Below are 25,330 nucleotides of genomic sequence, written 5' to 3'. Positions count from 1 at the left end.
TCAGATGTTAAGGCATGTGGTTGAGGGGAAGTCTTGATGAAGATGGAGCATGTCAGTGGTCCCCTTTGTGTATTGAGAAGCCTGTTGACTATACTGGGGAAGGGGGGTTAATGTTTATTCATGGTACCACAAGGGTAGAGCCTGGACTTTCAGATATAGCACACAACAACTGAAGAAGAGAAAAATGCTCTCTTCAGAAAACCACAATGTTGTAAACAAGACCACCTGGGACTCTGGGAAATTGACATCAAATCTGTGGGCTCCATTTAGTTCATCTGCAAAATGGGTATTATATGTCAGACTTTGCTGAATCAAGGTCTCAGATTAAACGAGGTTAAGTGAGGGATTCAGTGCAGTGCCTAGCATATTTTAGGCCTTCTGCCAATGGTACTTCTCTTAGGTACGGTGAGCTCTTGATGGAGAGTTCAGATGATGGCCAGCGCTTCAGCAAAGACTATGTGTCACAGTGTTCGGCTTTTAAGATCACCTGCCAACTTTGGGCTAGTTATTTAGCTTTTCACTGCTCAGTTTTACTCACTTTTGAACTATTATGCTCTTGAGGCTGAGTTTTAAAAAACTGACTTTTTAATTCTTTTGAAAATTACCATCTTAAGAAACTATAGTATTATACTCTATAAATTTATAGATTATCAAAAGCCCTATAAGTAAGCTCATGAATTTACTTATAGGGCTTTTGATCAAATATGAATTCTGAGTATGTGGGTTATACATCCTTTAGCTTTAAGGAATAAATCTCCCAGGACTTAGGAGTGTTCTTTTTTTTTACCTTTTCTTACCTTTACCCAGAATACTCTCCTTCCCCCCTAGTACCTCTGTATCACAGTAAGGCTGCTTTCCTCCTTTGCTTACTTCAGTGACCCTGGCTCATCCTTAAAGTCTCAGACAAGGTGTCATATCTTTTCAGAAGCACTTGCTGATCACACCTCCCCTCGAATGCCTGAGTCAGGTAGCCCTCCTGTCCACTCTCACTGCACCCTGAAAATACTCTGCTTTAACAGCTAGTGCTCTGCATCATTTTTGCCTGTCTTTGCTGTCGATACTGTCAGCTGTCTGAAGTCATAAAGCTTGTTCACCAGAGTTTTCCCCAGCTTTTAGCACAGTGGCTGTGGCATTGAAGACACTTTATGAATGAGTGACTCCGTGATGAATGCAGTGAGAGAATAATAGTTAGGTAGAGGGAAGAAGGAAGGAAGGAAGGAAAGAAGGAAGGGAAGGAAAGAGGAAGAAAGGGGGAGAGAGAGAGAAAGAAAGGAAAGAAGGAAGGAAGAAGAAAAGACTTTATAAAACAATACCTGGTAACTGGCTTCAACTCTAAAATCACAGCGTTGTAAAATGGCTTTTAGAACAGTCAGACAAGCTCTGTTTTTCCTGTAAGGACAGCTGTTTTACTTTCCTGTCACATTGCCATGGACAAGCTGTGCTCAGATCTGCCTGGCCTTTGTAGAGCTGCCCACCCCATGGCTGTTTGACCCAGTGCAGGGACTTGGACCACGCATATTTGGATTCTAAAAACTTTTATTGATATCAGCTGTAAAATGATTCCCAAGTTCATCTTCTTAGCACAGAAAAATTAGTCATAAGCTGCAGGTCCTTGGCCAGTTGGTTACAAAGATTTTATGAAGTTTACAGTAGGGAGTGATCAGGTTTTGATGTGTGAACAAGGGCCAAATACTGAATCTTTATTACTCATTCCTTCATTCATGTATTCAACAAATCTTTATAGAGTACTTGCAAAGTGCCAGGCATTAGGTGTTACGGTTACAGTAGAAAGTGTGGAATTGCTATGGTAGGGATTGATTGTCTAGTGAAAGAGACAGACAGAAGACAAGCAAACAGACATGTCCTATGAAATCGCCAATTATGAAAAGTGCTGTGATAAAAAAAGAAACAATACGGACAAGGTGCTGAGATAGAGAATGATAGGCTAGCCCTACCTTCTCTAGGGTGGTCAGGGGCAAAGTGCCAAGAGGCAGTGATTCTAGGTGGAAGAGAGAAGGAGGACAGAGCCCAGCCTGTCTGTGGACCTGTGATCAGTGATTTTGGATGTTCCTGCTGGGACACACTGAAGGCTGAGGTAATGGGCAGCTGTGTTTGTTTGTTTGTTTTTAATCAATAAAGAATTTTAAAATTATGTACATTTTTAGAAATAATGCTATGACATAGTAGATTATAGTGCAAATAGAATTTTTCTGTGTGCCTTGGAAAACTAGGAAACCCATGTGACTCTCTGTATTGTGATATTCCCTTTATTGTGATGATCTGGAACCAAACCCACTATGTCTCTGAGGTGTGTTTGTATTGGTTGAATGAGTGAATGACTTTAAAGTTACAAAATGTATCCACACAGTTATTTCTGCCTTCTCCCCTGGCACATATAATATTTTAGGACACAGATGGCCAAACTCCACTTTAAAAATGAACCTGTTGTAATTTGAAGGTTGCTTTTTCTTTTTTGGATATAAAGCAATGTTTGGATAAATTGATTTTTACTTTCTGTTCCTTTTAGCCAAAGACACTGTTTAGCACAACCAGAACACTATACTGTCAAATTCTTCAATTGTTCATTTGCTTGCTTTCCCACACACTGTTCAACAATGATAGCCTGACCCTAGTAAGAACACAACACATTCTTTCATCCATGGAGAAAATCAGCAACCATACAGGTTCAGCAGGTGAATATGAAGAATGATTTTCTTTCCTCCATGGTTAGAGTACCTAAGCAAAAAAAGTAAAACAACTCGATTCCAATCTTTTAGGAAAGACAATTTGTACTCATTGCATTAAATGATCCTTTTTAGACATCACCCTGTGGTCAGCCAAACTAGCTAAAGAAAATAGTGCCCTAAAAGTTTATTTTAGATCTTCCTCACCCTCAAATTTAAAACATTATCCCCCCCCCCCGCCCCCGTGAGTTTCAACACATTTATAGACATATGTAGCCCATGGGACAAGGGGCAAACTACCCAAGTTAACCTAGGGTTGTGGTAGTTGCTTACTGAATCACAGGTATGCTGAATTTCAGAGAGGCTGGTAGTGTGTCTTATATACTTTGTATAGATTTTTGTAAAAGCTATAAAGAAATTGGAGAAAAATCTTCTGAAAATTAAACTAAGCTTAGTTGAGCTTTTCCATCTGTTTTCCAGAATATTCTAGGTCATATTCCAGGACAAAGGAAAGAGTCATAGATTTTACATGGGTGGAATGGGTGATATTACTGAAAGCTAATAAAATCCTATAGTATGGGCTGGATTGCTTTCTGATTACCCAGCCCCTATACTCTGGTTAGGATTTAAAACTCCAGGAGAACACCCATGCTAAGTGATTTTCAGAGCCACTGTTGACTCATTCCAAACCACTGGGCAAGTCACTTATTTACTTACTTTGGTTATTCTGAAAGTTATATTCAAAATAAGGTTTCCCAACGCCCTTTGCCACCATTGGCAAGTAGTTTTTATGGTAGTTAAGCATTACTTAAGACCAAGGGAGAAACATCTAACAAGCAGAAAAGTAACCCTTGCTTTTCTGCTCCAGACTGTTACTTACTGATGTAGCTTAAAGACCTATGGATTAGTGAAAATAAACGAGGACACTAGAAGGTTTAGTCCAGATTGACTGCTCAGTAATCATGTTCTTCTTTGCACTACCTAAGTCCTGATTTCTCAGGAATTACCTTTTCTGTGGGGAGTTAAGTATGTCTTCTGCACAGATCTACACATGACAGATTAGCCAGTTTTGTTTTGTGACATTCAATGGCTCATTTAGCTTTTTTTTAAATGAAGCAACAGAAACATTATTACTTCACAATGGTTCTCAGTATCCTTCGGGAGAAGAGAAATCCCAAGAACTGCTGAGTCAGAGCTGAGCTAGGCGTCAGGCACAGCTAGTCTCCTGCACTGGTAGGAAGGGATTTGCTCCTCTATGCCCATCTCACACTGTTTGCTATTCAGATTTGTGCCCCAGAAAAATTATGAATGGTTCCATACCCTAGATGTTGAGTTTGAAGCAACAGAAATTTTAAATTAAATTTGCAAATATTTGGTAAGGAGCTATCAAGACACAGCCACATACATAGCCCCTCTACTTTTTGAGAGAAGAAAGCAGCTCACGAAAGACATGGATATACCAGGTGACCCATCATTTCTAACTCCTAAGGATACACCCAAAGGAATTGAAGTCAGGTGTTCAAATTTGCATACAAATGTTAATAGCAGCACTCTTCATAATAGCCCAAAGACTGAGACAACCCAAATGTCCATTAACATTTGAATAAACAAAATGTGGTATACCCATACAATGGACTATTCAGCCATAAACAGGAATGAAATACTGATCCATGCTCAACATGGCAAGACCTTGAAAGCATTCTGCTAAATGAAAGAAGCCAGACAACAACAGGCCACATATTGGATGATTCCATTTCTATGAAATACCCAGAATAGGCAAATCCATGAAGACAGAAAGTAGCTTGGTAGTTGCAGCAGTCTGAGAGAAAGAGGGAATGAAGAGTGATTGCTTAATGGGTGTAGGGTTCCCTTTTGGGGTGATGTGATTTCACAACATGGCCAGTGATTACATGCCACTGAATTGTACACTTTCAAATGGTTAAAATGGTAAATGGATTATGTTTATTTTCCTAACCAAAAATAAAAGAAAGAAGGAAGGAAGGGAGAAAGGAAGGAAGAAATGAGGAAAGAAAGAAAAAGAAAAGAAAGGCAAGGGGTATATGAGATAAGACATCTCTGGGTCAAGCTGAATTCCACACTCAAATGCTTTGGGATAAGGCAGGTCATAAAAGCAAAGGAGACTCGTCAGAGACAAAAGAGAAATGGGATCTGTGACGCTCTCTAGTCTAAAAGGAGAAAGTTTAAAATATATTATGTGAACAACAATGACAGTTCACAGTAGTCAGATAAGGCCCCAAGACAACAGAGTTTATAATCCTTGGTTAAAGGAAACCTAAGCTGTCCTTGACACAGGTTGGTTACAGTACCTTTCCTATGTAATCTAGAGTCTTGAAATGTTGAGTGACACCGATGCTTTAGATAGGACAGGCTTTGGAAGACCTTTAACAGCACAGATAACTAAGGTAAAACTTCTACAGTGGGGTTTGCTCTTGGTCAAAGTAAAATGAGATAAGTAATTTGTGGTCAGCACAAAGATCATTCTAGATTGAAACATACCACTTGCTCTATGTTCTCCACATGGTTTATGGGAATAAAAAACATCTATCCTGTTTACCTCACAAAGAGATGGATAGCCTGGGATCTTTAGGCAGCTAAATCCTAGTTTATTCTTTTGAAAAATGGAAATTATAGTAGTGGCTCAATCTTGATCCCTAGCTGTCTACTTCTCTAATGCCCATCTTTGCTACTAAAATACAGTTCATCTCTGTGCTCTTCGTTTCCATTACCATTCATCCAGACCTATCATAGGGCCAGACACTTCTTAGGAAGTTGGTAGATACTGGCCAAATGATCCAGGGATGACACCAGTTCAGTCTGGAGAAGAAAAGGCTGTAGGTGCCACAGAAAAGCTATCTCAGGTGCCTGAGGGTGGTTATTTGTAGGAAACAAAACTTGTCCTTTATGCTCCCTTTGAATTAACCACTAGGACAAGAGGTCGGAGTCAGCAAAGAAATAGGCTTAGTTCTATGTTATGAAATGGACCACCTGAACAGGGAATAACTTCCCTGACTCTAGGGGAATTTCAACATCAACATCTGGAGGCCGTATGTTTTAAAGAGATTTAGTGTTTGAATGAGTGAAGTAAGGTTCTTTCCAAATCCAATTTTCATTCATTCACACTTTCATTGCTTCATCCTGACAGTCACTTATTGAATGCTGATCACTATGGCAGAAACAGTATTGTTGTTACCAAGTTCAAGCTCATGCTGCTTGCCACATGACATATCCGTAAATCGAGGGATGAGGTATTGGGGCAAGGAATAGCAATTTTCTGACGTGGACTAGTGTCCCAAAGAACCGTCTTAACCAGAGCTAGACTTATTGGTTGTTGCAGACTTCTTGATACCAGAATTCTTTGTTCTCAGAGCTGTCCAAGTAGGTCTGGTCACAACATTCCCATAAACCTCCAATAGGACCATTGTTATTTTCTTTTAGGCAGCTTTTTATCCTTATATGAATGAATACTTTAAAGGTCAGAGCCTTGACGATGGGCTGTAACATACATTACAGGCAACATTCTTTTATAAAAGGTGCAGAGGCAGCATGGCTAAGTGCAGGCAACAGAGCACAAGAGTTAGAGCCAAAGGATTTAGATCCAATATGGAGTCACGTGTGTTCTTCTCAGTTACCTTGTTAAGTTACGAGGGTAAAATAATGAGTTCTCTGATAATACACTCAACAATCTCCCAATCTTAAAGAGTATATAGAAAGGAAAATAAATTATCACAATAATAAGACATGAGAAATCCTTTGTTGTTCTTCCACATCACCACCTGTTTTGTCTGTCTGTAACAGTGCACCAAGACTTGTGGTGAAGGCTCCAGGTACCGGAAGGTGGTATGTGTGGACGAGGACAGAGGTGGTGAGGTTCACGGCGTGCACTGTGGCATGAGCACAAGGCCTGTGGACCGCGAGAGCTGTAGTCTGCAGCCCTGCGAGTATGTCTGGATCACAGGAGAATGGTCAGAGGTATGGTCTTGGGGGTTCTGGAACCGCCTTCAGGCAGCAATGGCCTAGGGGTGGCAGACTGATGAGGGCAAGAATGGGGGAGACACACACCCACCTGCTGGTTCTTTCCTTGAGCACTGGAAGCCCTCAGACAAGTCCCTCAGCCTTCCTGGGCTGGAGTTCTACATAGGCAAACCGGGGGAGGTCCATGAGAACGTGTCCAAGCTCCCCTCAAGTCTAAAATTGTGTGATTCACCCCAATGTCCTGTTATTATCATTAGAAAGGAATTCTTAGAGCATGGCTATAGGTGCCCGAAGAAGGGTAAGTATAAGAAAATATCTTAAGGGACTTTCCTGGCAGTCCAGTGGTTAAGACTCTGTACAATGCAACAGGTATGAGTTTAATCCCTCGTCGGGGAACTAAGATCCACCATGCTGCAGGGCACAGCCAAAAAAACGAAAATATCTTAGCATGAGGGAGGCAATAAGAAACGGTGGGGACTGTGACAAACTAGCACATGGTGTGTGAAAGGAACAGGTTCTCTTCCCCTCCAGTGAAGGCCATGCAGAAATGTGGGTCCTGTGTTAGCAGAGGTGATCTTTCAGAGTCAATTGTAGGATGTCCCCCACTTTATTCCTCTCTCCGACGCCCAGCCCCCAGAGGTGAGAGCCTCTTACACATCAGAACTCTGGTGTGCAAAGGATAAAGGAAGCCAGAGGCACTCAACATTTTCAGGATGCTCTTAACAGCTGCTGAAGGGTGTGTGTTCTTTTCAGAGCCGTGGAGGCCTCTGGATAGAACTTGACCGTTTTTGGAGCTCCCTTCCATTGCTATAAAAGACTACCTCCCAGCGCATCCCCTACATAAATGGGAATTTCTATTGCTCCTGTCTGGTAGGGGAAAAGGGTCTTAGCACCTGCCATCTCAGACGTTCAGCCTTTAAAGTAGTGCAGACTGAGGTCAAGGCGTGCATTTTAGATACTCTAAAATACCCACAGCTTGGACAGACACCGTTTGTAAGCCATCTACCCACGCATGACATACCTCAGACGAGCCCTGCACTCTGCTGGCCTGGTATCAGCTGCATCTTTGGGCATTTGAACAGCAGCAGCCAAAGAAGGAAGAAGTGGATGCAGAGTGTTTCCAAGTCTCGAGCCAGCTGGAAGGGAAGGCCCGAGGATGTTCTGGGTGCCTGTGGCTGGGCTGGCTCCCTCCTCTCTCTGAGACCCCATCACGGGGAGCCTTCCCCCTGGAAATGCTATAGGAACGGCCAGCCATGTGGCTTAATGTGATAACTCAGGAGACAGCAGGAAAAAGAGACACTGGTTTTAATAGGAAGTGAGAACTGATGGAAGCTATGGTTGTTGTCATTGTTTAGTGGCTAAGTCGTGTCTGACTCTTTGCAACCCCATGGACTGTAGCCTGCAAGGCTCCTCTGGCCACCGGATTTTCCAGGCAGGGAATACTGGAATGAGTTGCCATTTTCTACTCCATAGGATTTTCCCTGACCAGGGATCAAACCTGCATCTCCTGCATTGGCAGGCAGATTCTTTACGACTGAGCCAGGAAGATATGATCCCTCCCCCCGAGAAAAGCAGAACACACCACATGCAGCATACAATTTCCAGGGTTCATCTGGCCTCTTCTTTGACCTTGAGAATCCTGAAACTCTTAATTTTGTGTAACATTTTTACAGCAAGTGGCCAATTATTTGATGACTTTTCCCAAAAGTATCATCAAAACTAAATTTGTTGGTTAATTTCTGTTCTCTTTTTAAAACAGTATATTACATAAAGTATGTAGCTGAGGAAGTTGAACACAATCTAGAAATCTTACCAATAACCAATTAGATGTCCCGTCATGGAAGGGAGCTGGGACACCTTTGAAAAACTTCTTTTTTTTCCTTTTGTGGATTGTCTGGGTATTTTTAAGTGCCATATAATTATGGCAAAAGGCCTAAATGACTGCATGATTTAGAGAGAGAGTGAAAGAGAAGCAGAAAGGTAACATTTAAGTCAAGATCCTGGATTGGCCAAAAAAGTTTGTTTGGGCTTTCTGCTACTACAAAACCTGAACGAACTTTTTGGCCAACCCAATACATAGCCAGGGAGACAGGAAACAAGAGGGGCTGAGCAGAGGGCAGATGGGCCAGTAGACCATCAGGTAGGGAAGGGTATTGTCCCACAGTCCTCTGGGCAAAGAGCCTGGATTGTACACAGAGGGCGCCTCCAGCTCTCTCTGTATCTCACTGGGTCAGTTCTCAGATGCAGTCCTGGTAGGTTCAGAAAAGTGTGACTTGTTCACCCTTGTAGAGCTGTGGATGCTGTGAGTGGACCCAAAGACAGCCAGAGCGCCTCCCCCATCTGCTTCTCCCCTTGAAAATCCAGAGCAGGGGTTTGAGGTGCCCCCAACGGGGGACTCTCTGGGGGTGAATATGCAGTAGCAGTATGGAGCCTGGAAGGCTCCTGTAGGGCTTGCGTGTCCCCTGAGTGCTGCGGGCTGCTGCTTGTAGTGCATAAGAAGCTAATAAAGAGAGCTCTCTGCCCCGTTGTCGCGGGGTCAGTGTTCGACGTGGAGGTCAGGGCCCTATTGTGGCTGCCCCCAGGCCCTGCTCCAACCTCTGCTCTCTACCCGCCTCTTCCCAGTGCTCAGTGACCTGTGGAAAGGGCTACAAACAAAGGCTGGTCTCCTGTAGCGAGATTTACACCGGGAAGGAGAATTATGAGTACAGCTACCAAACCACCATCAACTGCCCAGGCATGCAGCCGCCCAGCGTCCAGCCCTGCTTCCTGCGAGAGTGCCCTGTGTCGGCCACCTGGAGAGTGGGCAACTGGGGGAGTGTAAGTAGCCAACTGGGCGGTCACGGTGGCAAGCTGCTGGATCTCAGGTCCCGACTCAGACATACCTTGCCTGAGCTGTCCTAAGTGACTGCCTCCCAGGAGAGCCCTGGGAGAGAAACAGGAGTTAGCATCGTGAAATGGGCTGATAGGGAAAGAAGGCTTCTCCGATTGTTGGGTCTGGTGCTTAGAGCAGGGGCCAGGGGGTGGGGGTGGTTAGCCCTGAAGCCAGACAGCCTCCAGCTGATTCTTGGTTCTGCCACTTCCCAGTCGAACAGCCTTGGTGGTGGTTGTTCAGTCACTCAGTTGTGTCTGACTCTTTGCAACCCCGTGGACTGCAGCCTGCCAGGCTTCCCTGACCTTCATCATCTCTCAGAACTTGCTCAGATTCAGTCCATCAAGTCAGTGGTGCAATCCAGCTATCTTGTCGTCTGTCATCCCCTTCTCTTCCCATCTTTGATCTTTCCCAGCATCAGGGTCTTTTTCAATGAGTTGGTTCTTTGCATCAGGTGGCCAAAGTATTGGAGCTTCAGCTTCAGCATCAGTCCTTCCAATGAATATTCAGGACTGATTTCTTTAGGATTGACTTGTTTGATCTTTGAACAAGGTGCCAAATGTTCGTGTCTGTTTCCTCCCCTGCAGAATGGGTTATGAAGATGAAATGAATATTCATGCATAAAAACCACTTGGGTTATAATGACACCTTTTTAAATTCCACGTGTTTGACCACAATTTAAAATTAAAAAGCACCCAGAAGTCTTGTCTTTTCCCTAATAAGGGTTATAGAAGTGTTCACTGTTGTAGCTTCTGTTGCTAAGAAGCCTGTTTGTCCTTCTGGATCAGGAATTCTTGGTTGCGTTAGGATTACAACAGGTAAGAATATTTGAAATTGAAACTGCCGTAGAAAATTGCCCTAGCCTCCTGGCTGCTGACTATGAGACTTTCACTGATGCAGAGTGATGATCAGGCAGAAGTTTGGGACCAGTTGAAAGTGGTTAAGGTTTCAATCATGGATCCACCATGACCTTAGCCAAGTTTCCTCACATTTGAGCCCCAATTTTCCCTCTGTAAAAATAGAATAACACTAGTACTATCTCATAGGGTGATTGCAAGGCTTAGATGAGAAAATTATTAATTTCTCATATGCTTGAATACCTATGTAGGTACATAAGTACATATGTACAGGCATGCATGTATAAAACTCAGCACAAAGACTGGCTCATACGAAGTGCTGTCCAAGTGTCGGGTATTTGTTTTCAGCAGCACGGGGTTTCTGAACAAGCCTCTAAGCTCTGAGCTCCATGCCTCGGGAAGCCCAGTCCCCCAGGTTCCGCAGACCCATCACTGACCCTGCTCTGCTTACAGTGCTCCGTGTCGTGTGGCGTGGGAGTGATGCATAGGTCTGTGCAGTGTCTCACCAACGACGACCAGCCCAGCCACTTATGCCCTGCTGACCTGAAGCCGGAAGAAAGGAAAACCTGCCACAATATTTATAACTGTAAGTCAGCCAACCAAAGCTACCTTTCTGGAGCTTGAGGAGCAGGTCTCGTTGTTGATGCGCTTGCCTGCCCTTTTCCAGAATAGAGAGTTTATTTTTGAGACATTGGCCCCCACGCTGACCAGTGTGCACGTGAATAATGTAACCGGTCCCATTGGCAGCCACTGCAGACTCACAGCTCATGCTCATGGATTTGTGTATTCTAGGCGAGTTGCCCCAGAACTGCAAGGAAGTGAAGAGGCTGAAAGGTGCCGGTGAAGATGGGGAATACTTCCTGGTCGTCACAGGAAAGCTCCTGAAGGTACTCGTCCGAGCTCAGTCATTATTCCTACGCTGCTTTCAGAGCCAGCAGCCCTGGCTGTCGTGGGCCCATTTCCGAGCCTGCCCTGGCAGGTTTTGTCTGGTCTGTCTTTCAGGTCTTCTGTGCAGGGATGCACTCTGACCACCCCAAGGAGTACATGACCCTGGTCCACGGCGACTCTGAGAATTTCTCTGAGGTTTACGGGCACAGGTAGGAGAGCTCCAAGCTCAGGAGAGCCCGGACCACCTGGAGACCCCTAGAAACGCCTTCCCGTCCTCACCAGAATGTTCTCTCTGTCATATAGGTTGCACAACCCAACTGAATGCCCCTACAATGGGAGCCGACGTGATGACTGTCAGTGTCGGAAGGACTACACAGCAGCTGGGTTCTCCAGCTTCCAGAAGGTCAGAATAGATCTGACCTCCATGCAGATCATCAGTAAGTCCCATAGAACATTCCGGGGCGTGTGTCCGTGGGTCTTTCCATTCAGGCCATGACACATCCTGCTCAGGGGTTGGGCTGAGGCCCAGAGGGTACGAAATGAACTTACGATCCAGGGATGACACCCCTAGTCTAAGCTGCCTGAAGGTGGGGTTTGCTCCACCTTTGATCACTGTGGTCCCCCCAGTGCCTGGAAAGGGCTGAGCAGTTGGCAGTGCTCCGTCAGATTTGTGACAAATGAACAGAGGAGACAGAGGCACATTAAAGGGGTGCCATCATAGTGGGGAAGTCAGGGCAGCATCTCCCAAAACATGACATCATTGTTGAGACCTTAAGGCCAAGTGGTAGTGAGCCAAGTATTGAGTTAGGCAGAGCAAGCATGGGAGCAGAAATTATGAAGAAAGAAGTTTTAGGGAGCAGATGCAGACTCTGAAGCCATGAAATTCATGTAGCAACATTCACCCCACCCTGGGCTCCCACCAGCAGTGTATACACACGGGCACATGTGCACACACATGCACACGCGCGCATACACACACACACACACACACACACACGAGCATAAAACTAATTTGCTCTGATGGCTGATTTACGGAAGAAAAATGGAGGACAGAATTACCTATTTTTAAAACCAGCCTGCCTGTGGGCTGATTTCATACTCTGGCCGACACTACATTTTTGTTGGGGACATTAATCATAGGAGTGGTAAAAGAAAGCTCAAATATCCCAACCCATTCCCTCAAATGGACGGAAAACAGAAATAATGAATAATTAAGTTTTCTTCATTAACATTGTTCCTGTAAGCTTGCCTTGCTTTCCTTTGGAGGTAGATTACACTTGATTTGTAGCAAGATATTTTTAATTGCCTTCAGCCAGACTGATGAGGGCTAAGGGCAGAGTCTGCAGTTTCCCACTTAAATACTGCCCCAGCTGAGACCCAGAGCTTCCTGGTGCTGAAGCTGGAAAAGGCAGGATGGGGGACTCAGATTTCCCTCCCACAAAACTGCAGAAAAGATTGAGGCCTTCTCTTAGTATTCCCAAAAGACAAAGCAGAAAGGTTTAAAAAGCTGCCTCCGGTCTCCAGTCCCCACCAGATTTTGCAGGATTCTCAGTCTGTCTTCTCCCAAGCCGCCTTCCCCATTCTCCCAGCTGTTCTCAGGACCTGCACGAGGGTTAAAAACACGAGCATTGTTTTTATTGGCTTTTTAAAAAACTACAAGTTAGCCCCAAACTTGAGAAACTGCCATTAATATTTTCAAGATGTGGGTTCTAATTGCTCCACATTTTGGCAACTAGACTGCCTGGGCCACAGGAGGACAGCTGAACCTCGGGGAGGAACTGCTAAGTAGCTGGAAATGCTCGGCTGGCTGATTTCCCCAGTCCTGCAGCCTCCGAGGCGGCCGCCGCCGTCTACAGGAGGGTCACAATCATCCAATTACACTGCATTTAAGCGAGGTGATTCACACATTTATTTATATAGGAATTGAGTCCAGAGTCATCTGAAACCCCTTTTGTTGGCTTCCATACTGTGAGGAGACAGACAGTGCTGGTAAAACCCAGGGAAGGAGGCTCTCGGAACCACAGATATAGTGCCTGGGGGAGCGGGGAGCAGAGCAAGTGTACATCTGGATCCATTTGCTCACTAATCATATTTTGGATTTTTTTTTTAAAATTTCCCATACCCTTTTGTGACTTCTCTAACTCTTCTTCTTCCCTTCTGTCTCCTTGTTAATATCTTGTCCAAACTCTTTCTCCTACTCTTCACCTTTCCCCTCCCTTCAACCCTTTCTCCAAAACCCCACAGCCACTGACTTACAATTTGCCAGGACCAATGAAGGACATCCCGTCCCCTTTGCTACTGCTGGGGACTGCTACAGTGCCGCCAAGTGCCCACAGGTACGTGCCAGGGACACCAACCCACCGGCCCCAGGGATCCACACCCTACCCTGGCCACCCCACCCCCACCCTGGGCTGCATCTGTTTCTGCAAATGTAATCAGAATGGCAGCCCTAGCTCTGCAAGGCAGTTTGGCCACCTGTATCCAGGCCTCACAGATGCTCCCAGCCTCTCAGCTCCTAGGGGTGCTTCCTAAGGAAATGGTCACGACCACGAGCCAGACTTCTGCAATTCAGCAAAATGCATCAGTGATCATGGTAAAAACTTAGAAACAAATCAGATATCAGATGGCAAGCTTTGGTTAAACAAACAATGATGTTGGTAAATGTTTAATGATTGGCTGTCCAAGGGATGGAGGCAGGGGGAAGCAGTGGTTTGTAGCATTTGCCCATTTCTGGGGTGTCAGTTTTCTCCCTGACTGGTTTCAAGTCATCAGTATCCTATCACAAATAGGAGAGTTAGGGAGAGATGCACATGGTTGTCTCTCAAAAGGCAGTACAAGCAGATGCCAACACTGCTGTCAGACATTAAAAATTCTGAATATTGCATGACACAGAAAAACTGTCAGTCCAGTTTCCGCTGTCTTGGTGTCTGGACCAAGAAGTGCAAAGCTGTCTCCTGAATTCTGTCTCCAGCAGAGCTGCTGAGTGGCAGTCTTACCCATTCGACAGTTGCGCAGGTTTTTGCCTCCTTAGAGGTGTGGCTTGTTCATTTGACTTGCCTTTTGAAACAGGCTGTTATAATCATCCTTGGCTCACTTTGCCAAGTAGGCATCAGTTTTTGCCAGAGGCTTCTGCAAGGAGAGGGCAGGACACACGTAATGAATTAGGTGATTCTGGACAGAAGAACCTGGCCCCGGTTTTTTCGCTGGCTTACATGAGGTCTTTATAAAGCTGTTCTCAAACTCCATGTTGGAAATCTTCGTGTTGCTGTGAGCCTTCATAGGTTCTAGGAATTGGGACTGGGAGATGCTCAGAGTGCCAGCCACTGCCTCCCCAGGATGCATTTACACACAACCAGAGACCATCCAAAGACAAACACATCTGAATTTTCTTTTAACGATGTGTTTTCTCAGCCCCAAGCTTTAGAAAGTATTGCTAAACATTTTAGAGAAGTGAAAAGGAAGCTCTCAGGGGAGAAAGAAAATAAACAAAGGACAGAATGTTAAAAGGGGCCTTTTCTCCATTACCCAGGAATTGAAAACTTTTGAAGTGTGGTTTCTTTAGAGCACTTGATGACTTCAAACACCCCATTCGTATGGGTTGCATTTAACAGCTTATAGATTGGCCGTCCCTGCCCTTTTCAAATGCCTCAGGATTTTCTTGTTTCGATATGTGCATCTTTGGGGAAACTTAAGTAAATGAGAGGTAATTTGCATTCGATTATTTTAATAACTCAGAGACAAAGAAACTGATTGATTTGCTAAATCCCGACATTAATGCAGTTGCTAAGTGAGAAAAGCAAAGCCAGTGAGAGGCTAACTTGTATTTTTTCCAGTCCATTCTTCAAATCGTATCAGATACTTGTAGAATTCAATTCCTTAGAAGTTTATTGAGCACCAACTATGCTGATGAAAGGTGGGAGTTTTTCAAATCACTTTTCTGGGGAAATGCCTGTAGAAAGCAGAACTATGCAAACTACTCGAGCCCTGCTTGTCCTCTGATCTGTGACTGCAGAGATATCAAAGCAGAGCGATGCTGTTTTTGACAGTCTGCTTCTTTTTCCTCCTCATCCACTGCTGTTGCTTTAAGGATCTATGTGTCATTAAGGGTGGGTCCCCCAAGAGCCCTCGACTCAAGATGCAGCCAGAGTGTATGTTGTTATCCTGATCACAGTGCATGTGGCGTTATTATTACTGATGCTGGTGTTATGAGTGTCTGCTGAGTGTTCACTACACTTGAGATACTGTGCTCAGCATTTCTAAATCAGTGTAGCATTTAATCATCCACAGCATCCTGTGAGAATGCTCCCTTTTTCCAGAGGAGGCAGCTGAGAGGTGTGGAGAGGTCAGGTAACTTATCCAAACCCACGCTAGTGCTTGGTAGAGGCCAGATTTGATGCCAGTACATCTGAGTCCGAATCCATGACAGCAGACATGTCTGGCTGATCCTGTTTTCAGACAAGACTTGTACAGCATGCACCCTTGTCCAGCAGAGAACAAAACCTCCCTTTGTCAAAGCTACATCTTTTGCTGACCTTTCTGGAATATCTAGTGTATGCATGCCTTAATCATCTTTACTCTTAAATCAGCAACAGGAGATAGTAGCTAAAACTCTCATGCCCTTTAGACCCTGAAGATAAGGCCTGTGGGGACAAAGATACTGTGAACTGGAGCTGGAAAGGACAGTAGGTCTACACTCCACTGATGACAGGCAACTTTCAGAGTGCTAATTATCAACTAGGATGCTGGCTAAAAATGCAAATCCCTGACCCTGAAAGGGCCAGAGAGAGAATAAGAACAAAAACCAGTTTATCACCTGCTCTGAAAGGGCAGATCTAGCCAGCATGTAATCCGCTCAGCTACGTGCTCAGACACTGAACCCAGGGATCAGCCTGACACATCCTGGGGCTAGAAGCCTGCTCCTTCTAAGGACTTTGACGTCAAAGCATATCACGTCTGTCTTCTGAGATGTAGGCTTTTCAGGCAGTCTTCATGGGAAACAGGATAAGGAAGGAAAGAAGAGGGTGTCCTTGCCAATAGTGAGGTCTGGGCGTTGTGATCAGTGTGGATGCCCTCTGCAGGGGAGGGAGGTTAGGAAAGTAAGAATTGGCCAGGTGGGCTAATGCAGCATCCAGAAGCCAATGTCTAAGGAGGCTAGGCAAGGAGGGTTTTGAGCATCCGGTGTGACCACAATCACAGATACCTGGGTATTGAAGTCACTCAACATGACAGCCACTAACACCTGTGTAGTACTGTGATAAAACAAGTTCCAAAAATATTGTAAAACGTCACCTATTCTCTGCCAGGTAATGGGTTAGGTGTGTCATACCTTCTGTATTCTGTCTTATTACCCATTTTACAGATGGCCTCAGGAAGGGTAAGCCGTTTGCCTGAGATCACATTAAAGGCAGAAGTGTCAGGATTCTAGGATAAATTCCTCCCCCTGACCACAGCACGACTGATGTTTTGGGCTGGATAATTCTCTGTTGTTGGGGACTAGGCTGTGCCTTGTAGGATATTTAGTAATAACTCTGGTCTCTCTGCATCAGCTGCTGGTGGCTCACACACCCACCAGCTGTGACAGGGCACCCCAAAAGGTCTCCTGAGGTTGCCAGATTTCCCGTGGGGGCAAAAATGTCCTCTGATGAAATCCGCTGATTCGACTGCACTAAATCCTCCCCTCACCTCTGTGAATAGGGACGCTGTTTGTTCCCAGTGTACAGATGTAGGATTTAAGGCCCCTAAAGAGTTCATAAACTGTTTAGCATTTATGGAACCAACATGGAGAGCAAACCTCCAAGTTACACCTGATCCTGGAAGTCTTCATGGAAGAGCTAGGATGTGATATTGATATTTATTAAGACTATATCAGGGTTTTCTGATGGCTCAGCTGGTAAAGAATCTGCCTGCAATATGGGAGGCCTGACTTCAATTCCTGGGTCAGGAAGATCCCCTGGAGAAGGGAATGGCAACCCACTCCAGCATTCTTGCCTGGAAAATTCCATGGACAGAGAAGCCTGGCAGGCTACAGTCCATGGGGTTGCAAAGAGTCGGACATGACTGAGCAGCTAAGCACAGCAAGACTATATCAAGTGCCTCATCATATGTTACAAACCATAACTGATATAAATAGGCAAAGCAATGCCAAGTCCCACCCCTCAATAAGCTTACTGCTGTATTGGAGAGAGAAAACTAGCACTCAGAAAACAATAAGAAAATGCAGGACTAATACCAATATTTTTGAATATCTGTTAGGGACCAGCCATACAGTCCTCAGCTAATTTCATTTAGTCCTCACTATACTACTCTGAGGAAGGCACTCTTCTTATTACCTTCCATTTTACAGATGGACAAACTGAGGTTCCTACAGGGTAGATCATCTGTCCACATGAAAAAGCCCACTTTACACTTAGGTCTGGTTAGGTGTGACCCTCCACCTCACTACTCTCTTTGATGTATTTAAGACCGTTTTGACAAAAAACTGTATCCTAAGGCTCAGACAGGAAGCTTTCACCCACTGTCTGCAGTTCTTGCAGAAAGCACACTTTTTACTCCCAAACTGCTCATGAATCCATTTAAGATGCCTTTGTGGAGTCATTTTTGCAAGAGAGAAATACACAGAGACAGATGGAGAAGGCAAGAAAGGCTCTCTGCTGCCCTGTCTCCTTGGAAATAAAAATGGAAACACCCGAGGCCACGCTTGGAAAAAGAGTCCCACAGCGCAGCTGGGAGGTGTGGGTTCCCTGGGCCTGGAAGCTTGGCTGGTCCCTGCCTTGGTCCAGCGCAGGCCGCGCGCGCCCTCTGCAGGCTAATCCTGAGAACGCGCCGCTCCTTTGAAGTCTCGCCCCGCTGGGCTTAGGACTCGGCGTGCTCAGCACGGTGGGGAGCTGAAGCCCAGGAAGCTTTGGCAGCGAGATCTTGTTAAAAAAATTACACTGTGGCATTTTGTTCCTGTAGGAATCTGATAATTGCGAGCAACATCAGGATTGCTGTGTTAGGGACGCAGAATAGCGGTGGTTGAGAGTGAGGACTTTGAAGTTAGGAAAATGTGAGTTGGGCTTTTAGTGTCTCCTGGAGACGTTAATCACCTTCGCCAGGCCTCCCTGTACCCATCTGTGAAGAAAATCCCCTTCAGATTGCTCTTGCAGGGATGGATGAGATGATGCATGTAAAGTGCCTTGTTCAGAACCGCCCCCCACCACCACCACTACAAAGAACCCTCAGTCATTAGTTAGCTATCATAATGAATTAAGATCTTTCTCCAGATTACCTTTTTATTGTGTGGGACCTTTGCTCAGGATGTCACGTGGACTAAAAATCTTATTCACTGGCCATTTATTCCAGGGTCGTTTTAGCATCAACCTTTACGGAACCGGTTTGTCTCTAACTGAATCTGCCAGATGGATCTCCCAAGGGAATTACGCCGTCTCTGACATCAAGAAGTCCCCGGTAAGGGTCCCCATGGCTTGGAGGATGAGTTGTATTTTCTCCTCCTCTTTCTTTCCATCTAAGGCTATGGTGCTAAAGGAACTTCCTCAAACCATTTTACAAAGTGTCAGGAAGAAAATTGAGGACATAAATGGAAGGTTGACGCGTGGACAGGTGAGTGGAGCAGAGTCTTGCTTACCCTTCTGATGAATTCTTCCCAGAGATGTGAACCTCAGTACCACGGGAGCAATTAGAAGGATGCCTAACCAGGAAGCCGAAAGCACTCAGCAGCTACTAAGGGCGCGTGTGGTTCAGATATCTTGCAATTAATTAACCAACATGCAATTAACCTACGCGAGCTTAGGGACGGTGATGTCTGTTTCAGAAGAAATGAAATAATACAAAAAGGGCTGGAAAAAGGAGTCATTCATCAGGAGGGTTTCTGGAGAAAGAGAGAAAAACTCATAGGCTCTACAAGTCAGTTCTTCTTGCTCTAAAATCTAGCTGTTCACGGTGGATCACCCCAGAGCACCCGAATTACCTGGGAGCTTGTTGACAATGAAGATTCTGGGGCCCCAGAGCTTCTGAGCAAGACCTACAGCTGAGCAAGCTCTCAGATGGACACTCTGAATCTGCTCTGCTCTGCGTATGTTGCTCAGCCTGGGGGTATGTTAGAGTCACTTGGGAAAGTTTAAGATGCGTGTAGCTGGGCCCCAGCTAGATTCACTCAAAGGGAATCTGTGACAGGGGCAGAATTTGAAATTCCCCAGGGGTGTCTCATGTCTAAGGTGGGGCAGGAAGCGCTGCCCTTTCCAGCCAAGAAGTCCTGAGGACGAGGGGCAGGAGCTGACCCACAGGCAAATGGGAAACTTACAAGGGGTGGCCTCTGGCCCCAGTCCTGCCACAGCTGTGACCTCTGTCTCAGGGTCTCCTCACAAAAGTAGGTAATGGAGAGAGAAGAAGAGTGGGGTATTACTCCAAGGTGAGGCTGCCAACAAAATGCAGGATGCCCAGTTAAATTTGAATTTCAAATAAGGAAGATTTTTATTTATTTATTTTTTTACTATAAGCATGTCTAAAACATTGTATGGGACATACTCTTTCTTTAAAAAAAAATGTGTTTATCTGAAATTCACATCTGACTGAGCATCCAGTATTTTTATTTGCTAAACCCTATCAAAATCTGAATATAAAGAAACAGCTCAATCAGCCTGCTTCCACCCAGGAAGAGAAGAAACATCAATTATAATGTTCCAGGAATATTTCAGAGGGTTTTTTTTTTAGCTTCAAGGGTTAAATTTGTATCTTTGAGAAAAAAAAAAAAAAAACACTTTTCTCTGTGAAAGTCAATTAACTCCTTCAATTCTGATTTATCTAAACAGCTATATTGATTGCTTATAATTTAATCATTAATTTTTTTGCTTGTACTGAAAGAAAGAAAGAGAACCAAGAGCATACTTGCTGTGCTTTACAGTGGGCCTAGAAATTATGTTCTTATGTTCTACTATATATTATGTTGCAGTGACCAAGAGAGACAAAAAAAAATGCATGGCCTCAAACAGGGTCCTACTTAAACCATGATTATGTAGAAAACCATATATGTAAACAATGTTGAAACTTTAGTTTCAATTTTGTTAGTGTCATTGCAGTGTTCATCCAGAACCTAAAAATAATTGCAGCCTGGAGCGCCACCTTGTGGAGACAATGATCACTGCCCTGCCGAGATGGGCTGATTGTTCCCCTAGCCTTCAGGGGAGGTTCCGCCTGTGCTGAAAGAAATTGGTTTCACAATTGCCTGTCAGAATTCTTTTTTTTTTTAATCTTGGTGTTCCATGACAGCTCAAAGAGACAGCTCAAAATTAGTCTCAAGGGTCTGTCGAGCACTCCTTATTAATCCCCATGAGCCAGAACTAAGCAATCTGTAGCTCCTAGCAGCCCCCAGAAACGAGGCTTTGTGTGCCTGACCTGCTGTGTGGTCCACAGAGCAGCATCCTCTAAGGATGCTGCATGAAAATAGGCTTCCACAGCCTAAGACACTTGGGAGAAAATTGTATATTTTATTTCCTTCTGTAAGAGTCACAGTAACTAACCATGCGTGTATTGGAAGCTGGAATAAAGTGTGCAGGAAGGAAACCTGTGTGGTTCTATTGAAGCCAGCATTTCCCTAAATCAGTGGTTCTCAAACTTGGGCCAGGACTTGCTAAAGCACAGCCAGCCGGGGGAGGGGCCTGAAATGTACATTCCCAACAATTTCCCAGGTGATGCTGATGCCCTGGTCTGGGACCACGTTTTGAAAACCACTGACCTATGTTAAACCAGTCACAGGGCCTTCTCTTCAAAGTCAGACCTTAATTTCCCCAGATTACCATTGTTCCACACAACACACTTTGAAAGCCTGTGTCACAGCCGGCTCCCACCTTGCGTTACCACTGTCTTGCTTCTGAGGGGGTGAAGCCGGTCTGCTCTGTTTTGCACAGATCCTGGCCAGTCCTGGTTGACTCTCCCAACAGCCCTGCTTTGCTTCAGTCCTCTCATCTTCACGCTTCACTTTCTTTCACTTTTCTGCCGGGAGCACCAGAAGGAAAAACACAATGGAATCCTCTGTTTTCTAAACCTGCTTGGTGATAAAATGTTTTTTCCCCCAAGAAAAACTAAAGGAAAGCTCTAGTCATTCAGGGTAAGACTGAATTACCAGAACCACTTGTAGGATGGGTACACGGTCTCACCAACAGGAACAGACCTGGTGAAAATAAGTCTCAGTGTCAGGTTCATTATTGGCTGCCTGTATGTGAGTAGTGGGAAGAATTCTGTTTTTTTTTTAGTGATAGGATTTTTGTTATTGAAATAGCCTCTGTTACTGAAAGCACCTCTGTTTACTGGACAGTTTACATGCGTTCAGTCCCATTCCTCAAGGTCACTCATTGAATTCTTGGGAGAGCACTGAAATCAAAGAAGCCACAGACTATAGAGGTTAAACCTCCAGGCCCTTAAGTCAGATCACCTGACATGCTTTTACCAGCTCTGCCATTGTGGCAAGTTATTTAACTTCTCAGGGACCTCAGTTTCTTCATCTATAAAATGGGCATCGTGGTGGTCTTACCCAGTTGGGTTCTTGTGGAGCAAAAATGAAATGGGGAGATAAAGCTGTTTGCATGTCACTGGACAGGCAGCAGGGGCCCAGTAAGTATTAGCTGTTAATGATATCACATGCTCATAGGCCTAAGGCTTGCCATAAGGTTGCAGAATCAGTCACGGTGGTGAAAGATGCAAGCTTGCTTGTGATAGGAGGCTGGGACTGCAGCCTGAGCAGAGGCTGAGCCTGGACATGGCTGGTACCCACCATACCATGTGGCTTTTGTCCACACGGGCCCTTCCCCACCCAGGACTGAGGCACATGGGACACCTCCTGGTCCAGGCATGGGCTTCTAGACAAATGCTTTGAGTGTACCAAGTTTCTGCTCTGCGGGTGAGGGGCAGCCAGACAGAAAGGGGGGAACTTGGCCCACCTGTAAGATTGGAGAGAAAAGGTTGGCATTCTAAGCTCCTCTGCCAGTGAGATTCTGTGCTTCCCCAACTCACGAGTGCACTCAGGATGTGAGAGGGTCCTCCGCCCCCATCCGGGAGAGTCCCCCCTGCCAGCACTGCCCCCACCCCGAAAGATGCCCATTCTCAGAGCTGCTGTCTCGCCTTCCGTCCTGGAGGCGGTTCCAGAATGGCCCTCAGAGCCAGGCACAAAGAAGGCAGGCTCCTGTAAGCAGGTGGGAGGGGTATCCCTGGGTCTCTGTGCTGCTCTGTGTTCCTAGGGGATGGACAGGGTCTGAGAGGAGCTGGGAGCCTGCGTTTCTGAGGGCTGGGTGCCTAGCCCTGAGGCCTGACCATCACTGTTTTTCTGAGGGAAGGGCTCTAAATCCAAGAATTACTTTGAAATTAAAAATTAACGTTGTATTACTGTATGGGAGATGGACTCAGTTCCTGTCTTTTTTTAATCTTTCAGTTCATTTACAACCAATGGAGTTTAAGTAGCATGAGATAAATGTGTGTGTGTGTGTGTGTGTGTGTGTGTGTGTGTGTAGCAAGCAAAGAATCAGTTCTCTTTTATCTACTATAAGCTGCGTCCTAACCCACAATTCATTTGTGAAAATTCAATTATCCACCAAGTATAAAAATCATACATTTAATACAGACAAATGGAGTAAAACTACCTTTTATATATGTGTACATTTTATTCTGTATGATCCCATCGAAGTTAGATATTTATACATTGTGTGTGTGTACATTTGTGTATGTGTGATTAGGAATTTATTTGGGAAAAAAACAAATACTGTTGTTTTTTTTAATGGGCAGTTTCACTCCCAGCAGGTCCAAAGAAATGTAAATAAGCACACTTTAATCAAAGATGTGCTGGCTTTCCTGAATTACACGAAGCAACCTCCCTTGGTCATGCTGAGCGCAGAAAGTAGAGGACAGAGTGGAAAGTATGACTATAAACTGTTCCTAGTGGAACACAGAGTCACTCAGTTTAATTATATGCAATAGCTCAAACTCTGCTAGCAAAATATTTGTTGAAAAGAGATTTTTAGAGGACCTGCATTAGTGGAGAAATAAAAATGATTTACAGTTAATGTTTCATTGTAAAGGAGTGGGTACTTCAGAAGTGCTGAAAAACATACCTTTTTGTCTGAAATAGTCACTGTTTCCATGACAATCATGTTTATGCTATTTATTTTCCCAGTACATATATTTTCTACTCTGTACTAGAAATAAGTGTTAGTTCAACCTTTACCTAAATGACATTGATGGAGTCCTAGTTAGTGAAATAACATGAACATTGCCGAGCGAGTATCAGCGATTTTATAATTACCCAGACTATTCCTTATCTCCATGAGAACAGGCCGTGATGGAAATTCACACATTAAAAAGCGCCCTTATAACAATGATCACTAATAACTGAGCACGTACATTAGGCCAGGTGCTGTTCTGGGCACTTTATATGCTTTCTTTCATTTGTAGCAAACCTATAAGGGGAGATTTGTATTATCCCCATTTTATAGATAGACCAGAAAACTCAGGTTTAAAGAGGTTATTTAAAGAAACAATGCAAGTCTGAGGCAATCTGATCTCTGCTGCTGGGGAAGGAAGAGTTTGGGTGAAAAAAAAAGCTTTAATGAGACAGAAGGCATTTCTACTATGTCAGCATCCTTAAGGCCACCAGACCTATATACTTCAGCCTAGGGGAAAAGTTCCTGGCTAGAAAGCCAGTTTATCTGGCATCAGATCTAGTCGATGATGTCAGACTAGCTCCAGACTAACATGGGCCCCTAAAACCAAGATCCCGTGGGGTGATAGAACTCAGTCTTCCAACTTATTCTTGTGCATGCATGCTCGGTCACTCAGTCATGTTTGACTCTTTGTGACTCCTTGGACTGTATAGCCCGCCAGGCTCCTCTGGCCATGGGATTTTTCAGGCAAGAATACTGGAGTGGGTTGCCACTTCCTCCTCCGGAGGATCTTCCTGACGAAGGGATCCAGCCCACATCTCCTGCGTTGCAGGCCCATTCTTTACCACTGAGCCATCAGGGAAGCCCTCCAAGTTAATCTCACTCAAAAAGCATGCAAATTTTTAAAAGAGTGAAACTTACATGTTTTTTTTTTCTTCAAAATTGGCAACTATTTTTCTTTTTTAATGAGATTATCCATTGTTTTCAAAAGACTTCCGTAGTTGGGCCATATGAATCAAATATGGCCCAAAGAGATCCTGAAATGTGCACACAAGTATGATTCACACCAGCATTAGTCCCAGTCGAGAAAAACATCTTAGATGCCAAACCTTGTGCAGGAGTCAAGGGTGGAGGGTGGCTCATATGACATGGTAATTTACAAACTGGGATATGATGCCACAGTTAAACAAGGGGTTTTTCATAGCATGGGGAAGGATTAAGGGGGCTGAGTAGCAGGACCATTTGAATTGCATTTCACAGAGACGAGCGTACTTGTTCAGCTTTCTTCGATTCATTCAACAAATGTGTGTTTCAACCACTGCTAGGTTCTGGGGACCCTAGTATTCTAACAAGGCACTGGCCTTGCCATCATGGGGCTTACATTCCAGGGGGGGAAGACAGACATAAAGAAAGAACTACCCCCATCTTATAGGGTGCTGTGCAGCTGGTAACTCGGTCAGAACGATTTCTCAGGAAGTGGCTTCCGGGCTGAGTTCTGAAGAACTTACCAGACAAAAGCTGGTTAATGCACACAGAGTCCAGTTCACACAGAAAGGGAGAGGGCAGAGAGTTCCAGCTGGAGAAGCCGCATGTGCAAAGGCCCTGTGTTAAGACGCATGTTAGAGGAACAACCCAAAGAAATGCAGAGGGCAAGAACAGAGCAAGACAAATCCAGACAGGTAGGACTGTACAAGGCTAGAGACCATGATTCAGCAAACCTTTTCTGTAGAGGACCAGGTAGTAAATATTTTAGGTTTTGCCATCCAGGAGGTAAAAATCATGGATGTTACATATGTATTTATATGACAAGAGTGAAAACAAATTTGCACAAAAATTTGATTAAATCCAAAACAATAATAATTGAGTGTAAATTTTTGTTACCCAGAATCTACCAAG

At 44.7% G+C, this 25,330-nt stretch overlaps 1 protein-coding gene across 1 annotated transcript in view; it reads left to right on the top strand.

Moving 5' to 3' along the window:
- The window catches only part of ADAMTS9 (ADAM metallopeptidase with thrombospondin type 1 motif 9), a 162,659-nt gene that overhangs the window by 131,051 nt on the left and 6,278 nt on the right, over positions 1 to 25,330 (top strand). The window contains exons 31-38 of the mRNA XM_052658936.1: positions 6,501 to 6,674; positions 9,300 to 9,494; positions 10,857 to 10,989; positions 11,196 to 11,290; positions 11,406 to 11,500; positions 11,595 to 11,728; positions 13,536 to 13,627; positions 18,633 to 18,737. Coding sequence (XP_052514896.1) covers positions 6,501 to 6,674; positions 9,300 to 9,494; positions 10,857 to 10,989; positions 11,196 to 11,290; positions 11,406 to 11,500; positions 11,595 to 11,728; positions 13,536 to 13,627; positions 18,633 to 18,737 — 1,023 coding nt within the window. The remainder of the gene's footprint in view (positions 1 to 6,500; positions 6,675 to 9,299; positions 9,495 to 10,856; positions 10,990 to 11,195; positions 11,291 to 11,405; positions 11,501 to 11,594; positions 11,729 to 13,535; positions 13,628 to 18,632; positions 18,738 to 25,330) is intronic.

This window comes from Budorcas taxicolor, chromosome 1 (genome assembly GCF_023091745.1).
Source record: "Budorcas taxicolor isolate Tak-1 chromosome 1, Takin1.1, whole genome shotgun sequence".
Taxonomy (NCBI): Eukaryota; Metazoa; Chordata; class Mammalia; order Artiodactyla; family Bovidae; genus Budorcas; species Budorcas taxicolor.
The sequence above is the reverse complement of the archived record's forward strand: the minus strand, read 5'-3'. Positions and strand labels throughout refer to the sequence as shown.